This window comes from Sinocyclocheilus anshuiensis, unplaced genomic scaffold (assembly GCF_001515605.1).
Source record: "Sinocyclocheilus anshuiensis isolate Anshui unplaced genomic scaffold, SAMN03320099.WGS_v1.1 scaffold2507, whole genome shotgun sequence".
NCBI classification, from domain to species: Eukaryota; Metazoa; Chordata; class Actinopteri; order Cypriniformes; family Cyprinidae; genus Sinocyclocheilus; species Sinocyclocheilus anshuiensis.
The window spans coordinates 20,151-26,934 of record NW_015555888.1 but is presented as its reverse complement, the minus strand read 5'-3'; the positions used below and the strand labels follow the sequence as shown (position 1 = coordinate 26,934).

The window sequence follows — 6,784 nt, the reverse complement described above, 5'->3', positions numbered from 1 at the left end:
GTCGCGTTTTTTCATCTGAAACGTGCTGCGATTTATATTCCAAAGCCACTCATATAATGCAGAAACACTCAAGCAAGTAAAACACGCGCAACGCGTGCATGTATTTGTACTGATGCAGAATGAGAGGACAGTAGGACAGTGTAGCACATTTCACACAGGCTGTTAGATTCACTTTCGCCAGAAAGTCGTGTATGCCCAAGGTTAAAAATAAATGACATTTATAGCGAATGCCCCTATAAATGGACTTATTTTTACGATTTAGTTTTATTCCAAATGATGCATGCTAAGTGAGTGAACATCCGGCCATTTTAACGAGTACGAGTACAGGAGACCAGTATCGGGCCCGATACCGATACCAGTATCGGTATCGGTGCATCCCTAGCAAAAACTGATAAATCAGTACAAATTAAGATTTGTACATTTATTATGATTTTATAATGTCTAAATATAAATCCAGACAATGCCTATTAGTGTCTATTAATAAAAACAATGCCTATTAGTGCATACGATGAGTGGACCTCTGCTGCCATCTAGTGGTTATAATGGCAATTTTTAGGGAATTTACCATAGGAATTTAGTAATTTTTCACCTTTTTAACTGTTATAGAAGTAACTATTGCCCAACATCCATAAAATTGTGTGTGCCTGTTTAGAGTCATGTCACACATGCTTACATAATTTGGAGAAGATATGAGCATTTGTTGAGGTGTAACAGGTGTGAAGTGTAGCCTCATTTTTAAACCTGTGTTACCTGTGGTGAGGTGTAACCACATTTTTAAATGACCCTATTATAGCCATCCAAATACTAAAATTCTAATTTTTTTTTGGACTTAGGAGTCCAGACTACACAGTACATTTACTACACTGGTTTTGTTGTGATTGATCAAAAATCGAGGACTAGTTCGCAAAAGTATTCTTTTTAACCCTCTATAATAAATATAGCTATAAGCTGCAATCATCAGGATGGTCCATGTGGATGATACAATTTAAATGTGATACAATTGAATGCAACTGCAATACAACTGTCTAATAATGTGATTTTTACAACAACATCTTCACTAACAGTTTGATGAAACAGGTCACAGCAACACACTGTTGTTGAAAATCCAGGTACAAGACGATGCAAAGACCTTTTACTGTTCAATTTGGTCACTAAAAAGGGGGTGGAACTCTCAACTGTGAACTCTTAAAGTGCACCAGACTTAACTCCAAAAATTTCTTCCCAAAAGGTCACCCCCCACTGTCTCAAAATCCTGTGGGAAAACTCTGTAGACTATTTGAAGAGCAGATCACCTTGTAATCTATTTAAGTTTTATGATGTTACAGTAGTTACGATGGTATTTTGGTGGAGACTATGGTAAATTTTGTAAGTGTAAACAGTAAAAAGTACTGCCCTTTAAAAGGAACCACTTAAATATTTTTACTTCTATGAAGAAAATAATTATACTCTTACTAATAATCCTTAAATGTTGCAATGTTTTGCCTTTACCTCAGCCATGAGAATCTTCAGGGCGCTCTTGGCCTCTACTATGGTTGTGATAGAATCCCAGCGCTGCTTTATCCGTCCCTCATTATCCGCATCCAGGACCTTCTGTTGCAGGTCAGCTATCTGAGCACTCCTGAAAGAGTTTAGAGAAATATGTTTTGTTTGTTTGATTTATAGTTAATACTTAAGTGTAGGACTAAATCTGGTAAAATATTACATTGCTCTTTGTATTGTTGTTAAATGCATTCATGAAAAACAAGTAAATATATTTATATATAAATATATACTATAAATTAAAATACATTACTTTTAAATGTATAGCACAGTAATGGAGGCAGCAATATATGATAGATAGGACAGAACAAGAAAGGCTATTAATAATCATTAATTGCACAAAATTATTATAAGAAGAAAGGCTCCAATATAGAGTGGCACCATAGACTGTATAAAAACATAGTAGTGTCCGTGACGTCACCCGTAGGTTTCTGAAGAGCGTTTTTGAACCTCAAAGTTGGCGGAGCCGGCCATCGCCATCTTGGTAGCTTGTTGTTAAATGCATTCATGAAAAACAAGTAAATATATTTATATATAAATATATACTATAAATTAAAATACATTACTTTTAAATGTATAGCACAGTAATGGAGGCAGCAATATATGATAGATAGGACAGAACAAGAAAGGCTATTAATAATCATTAATTGCACAAAATTATTATAAGAAGAAAGGCTCCAATATAGAGTGGCACCATAGACTGTATAAAAACATAGTAGTGTCCGTGACGTCACCCGTAGGTTTCTGAAGAGCGTTTTTGACGCCCACCTAGCTCGACAGTGGTGACAGCAGCGGCAATCCACCTGCCACACCCTTAAGGCTTAATACAATTTAAACGGATGAGTTATAAAAAAAATTCACCCCCCTCACAGTTGTCATGAATGGCAAAATTACCTATATACCATCGAGTGTTTACTTTCAGCGCTGAGGAGTGTTGAGAAAAAAAACCTTGCAGGGGAGGCTAGCCTCCCTTCTGGTATATCAACCAATCATCATAGATACGTAAATTACGTGATATTAGTTTGAACGTCTGCCGCTGCACTGATAATGTGCCAAGTACTTATGAGTAGCGATATTGAATATTTGATCGCCGACAGATTCTATTCGTTTGGATTCCCGTATGGAACTGAGGCGTAAAGTTCGAGGAAGTACCAGCTGGTCACGGGCTGAATTATCTGTTTCCCCCTCTGTTTTCCGAGTTCCTGAATCATCTGACCCTGAACCTATGCAGGTGGGGAGAATGCGACTTACTACCGAAGAGAAGCAACGTTGACTTTTAAAGGGTCTTTGTCTATATTGTGGCGGTCATGGCTGTCTGTCCGGTAAAAGTCAACGCCGACCAGTAGACAGGAGAGTTCTGGCCGGGCGGTACTTCAATTTCTCCATCAGAGGGCTCTCGTACTCTCATTTCTGCTTCAGTATTACTGAATGGCTCAGTCATTAAATGTTCCGTGCTCATTGATTCGGGAGCGGAGGGGAATTTTGTTGATGTTGAATGGGCTCATCACTATGGTCTCCCCATTTTTTCTCTCTCCTCTCCTCTCACCGTTCACTCTTAATGGACAGCAGCTCACGGCAGTTACTCAGATCACTGGTCCGGTGAGTTTGGTTACCTCAGGTAACCACCGGGAGGAACTAGAATTTTATTTATTTAATTCCTCTTCTGTTCCTTTTGTGTTGGGTCACCCTTGGCTTTCTCTCCATAACCCGCATATTAATTGGGCAGAAAATATAATTCTCTCTTGGAGTTCTCGTTGTCATGCTTCTTGTCTTGTGTCTGCTCCGTCTTCTGTTTTATCTTCTGTGTTGCAGGAGGAGGAGGTGGACCTCTCCCTGGTTCCTGACATGTACCATGATCTGCGTGCGGTCTTCAGTCGGTCCCGAGCTGCCTCTCTTCCTCCCCATCGACCGTATGATTGTACAATCGATCTTCTTTCCGGCACTTCTCCTCCTCGCGGGCGCCTTTTCTCCTTGTCTGCACCCGAGCGGGTGGCCATGGAGAAATATTTATCGGATTCTCTAGCAGCAGGTTTGATTCGTCCCTCTTCCTCTCCGGCGGGAGTGGGGTTCTTTTTCGTGAAGAAGAAGGATGGCTCTTTGCGCCCCTGCATTGACTATCGTGGGCTGAATGACATAACTGTTAAGAACAGGTACCCCTGGAAATTGGATCTGCGCAATGCTTATCATCTAGTTCGGATTAGGGAGGGGGATGAGTGGAAGACGGCCTTTAATACACCCACTGGACATTTTGAATATTTGGTTTTACCTTTCGGGCTGTCCAATGCTCCGGCCGTCTTCCAAGCTCTCGTCAATGACGTGCTGAGAGATATGATTGACAACTTTGTATTTGTGTACCTGGATGATATTTAAATTTTTTCTCATTCATTCCAGGCGCACATCCAGCACGTCAGGCGAGTGCTTCAGAGGTTGTTGGAGAATCAATTGTTCGTGAAGGCGGAGAAGTGTACTTTTCATGGCCAGTCGGTTTCGTTCTTGGGTTCTATCATCTCGGCAGAGGGGATTCGCATGGACCCTGCGAAGGTTAGAGCTGTCTCTGACTGGCCGGTACCTGGCTCAAGAAAAGCCTTACAACAATTTTTGGGATTCTCCAATTTCTGTAGGCGTTTTATTAAAAACTTTAGCCGGGTGGCGGCCCCTCTGACAGCGTTAACCTCCACCAAGTCCAAATTTTGTTGGTCTAGTGTTGCTAAGGCAGCTTTTGATGATTTGAAATCTAGGTTCACTAACGCTCCTATTCTTATTTTGCCGGATTCTAGTAGACAGTTTGTGGTGGAGGTGGATGCGTCAGAGGTGGGTGTCGGAGCAGTTCTTTCCCAAAGATCCCCTCATGATAATAAGTTGCACCCTTGTGCTTATTTTTCTCATCGCCTTTCTCCCTCAGAGCGAAATTACGACATCGGCAATAGAGAGCTGCTGGCAGTACGCTTGGCTTTGGGAGAGTGGCGTCATTGGTTGGAGGGGACGATGATTCCATTTCTAGTGTGGACTGATCATAGGAATCTGGAGTATATTCAATCGGCCAGACGGTTGAACTCCAGACAGGCTCGTTGGGCACTGTTTTTTGGGAGCTTCAACTTTGTGCTGTCTTATAGACCAGGCTCCAAGAATGGAAAGCCTGACGCTCTGTCCCGGCAGTTCGGCTCGCCTGTCGATGAGTCTCCCCCTGACACTATTTTGCCTTTGGGCCGTGTGGTGGGGGCCGTCGCCTGGGGTGTCGAGGGTCAAGTCAGGCAAGCATCGTCGACAGCTGGGTGCTTCCGCCAGTTTGTCCTCAGGATTCCATCCACAGACCAACGGCCAAGCCGAGCGTGCAAACCAGGATCTTGAGCGGATGCTCCGATGCCTGGCCTCCCATAACCCCTCCTCCTGGAGTCAGCAGCTAACTTGGGCTGAATATGCCCATAACTCCTTGCCAGTGTCCTCGACTGGGCTTTCCCCGTTCATGTGTTGCCTTGGTTATTAACCCCCTTTGTTTCCTTCACAGGCTGTTGAGGCTGCAGGTTCCTCAGTCCAGGCTTTTATCCAGCACTGCTATCGTACCTGGAGGAGGGCCAGGGAAGCGTTGGTCCGGTCTGAGGGACGTACTAAAAAAGCTGCTGACCGTCGTCGGACTGTGGCACCCAGGTATGTTTGTGGGCAAAAGGTGTGGCTCTCTACTAAAGATCTGCCGCTTCAGGTTCCGGCTCGTAAGCTGGCACCCAAATTTATAGGGCCTTTTCCTATTGTCAAGGTGGTCAGTCCGGCGGCAGTGCGGCTTCGGTTGCCTCAACCTCTCTGTCGTGTCCATCCAGTTTTTCATGTCTCCCGTGTTAAACCTGTCCTACGTTCTTCCCATTCTCTTCATGTTCCTATCCCTGCATTCTGGACCGCTCGCTCAACGTGGAGTTTCATCGCCGTCAGACCCCCTCAACCAGGAGTACGCCGGGTGGCGTCCCTGGGAGGAGGGGTACTGTCAGGATTCGGATTTGATCTGTCTCTTTCTCCTGCATGATCTTTTGTTTTTGTTTGTGTTTGCACGTGCTGGCTGCGATCAGCTGATCGCGGTTTACGATCGGAGTGGTGGTGCACTTGTTCGCGGCTTTTTGTTTTCATTCACGCGTACCAGACGCACTCAGCTGATTGAGTTTTGCAATCAGCACGGTTGGGCACGCGTTCACAGCTGTTTGTTATTTTCTTATCTATTCTTTCCTTATTTAAATCTCATGTTTTTTCTTTGTCTTTGTCAGTGTGTTTTGTCGCTTACGCTTTACACGCGATTCTTGTTTTGGTTCATCAGTTATTGGTCTTGTTTTCTTTTTTTCTTCTTTTACCCATTTATTCCATTTGATGTCTGGACTGCCTATGCTCCTTGACCAGTGGTCTGTTCATCTGGATTTTTGGACTTTTGTTCTGGATTACTATTTATATTCGTTGATCCTGCTAAGTTGGCCTGGGCTATCATCTTTAATGACCTTCACCTGTCTTGGACTATCGCTCGCCTGGTGTTTGATCTACTTGGACTCTGACTTGTTTCACTGGGCTCCTGGATTTTTGGATCTGGAAGTTTTCAGTCCATTATTGAATACCCTCATCACTGAATAAAACTTTGTAGCATTTCTAACTGCATTTGGGTCCTTCCTTTCAGTGAATCCTGACAGTAGCAGTCATTTGTTTTTATTGTCATGTCACCATCTAAGGCTATCTTCATGGCAAATACAAGAGTTACATAACCAAACAAACAAAATACAGCAGTTAAAATTACACAAGATTTTTTTTAAATGAACGTATCATAAATAATCTAAAATCTTTTCTAGTAAAATCTGACTAAACAAGTACCTGAGTGGGCGTACTTCATAAAAAAAAAAAAGAATTTCATCACATGGATTTTAATTTAACAGCGTACCAATACTGAATTGAGTTCTTTGGCGTCTCATCACACTTGAATGGACAAATACACACAAAGTGTATTTGGTGAAACCATTGTGTCAGACATTATTGTCAACCATTCAACCATTATTGTCATTATTGCATCATGTCTCAAAAGTGAGTCTCGAGACCCTCATGTTCTACGCTGCGCTTTTTAAAAAAACATTCCTGAGGGCGTTTTTAGACGCAAAGATGTGTTCTGTGTGAATGGCCCCTTATTGTGCCATCCCAAAGAGGCACAAAATCACTTTCAAAAGACGTGAAATAAAAAGCACCCTTCCACAAAAAAAAGTGTCTCACACGGCTCCGGGGGGTGAAC

At 42.9% G+C, this 6,784-nt stretch overlaps 1 protein-coding gene and 1 long non-coding RNA gene across 2 annotated transcripts in view; one reads left to right on the top strand and one right to left on the bottom strand.

Moving 5' to 3' along the window:
* LOC107675885 (uncharacterized) overlaps nucleotides 1-5,847 on the top strand; it is a 13,607-nt gene extending 7,760 nt beyond the window's left edge. The window contains exons 2-3 of the long non-coding RNA XR_001632650.1: nucleotides 127-130; nucleotides 5,837-5,847. This is a non-coding gene — a long non-coding RNA (uncharacterized LOC107675885). The remainder of the gene's footprint in view (nucleotides 1-126; nucleotides 131-5,836) is intronic.
* Nucleotides 1-6,784, bottom strand: part of LOC107675884 (chromosome-associated kinesin KIF4A-like) — a 45,825-nt gene that overhangs the window by 28,504 nt on the left and 10,537 nt on the right. The window contains exon 2 of the mRNA XM_016470385.1: nucleotides 1,489-1,618. Within this exon, the coding sequence (XP_016325871.1) occupies nucleotides 1,489-1,618 (130 nt within the window). The remainder of the gene's footprint in view (nucleotides 1-1,488; nucleotides 1,619-6,784) is intronic.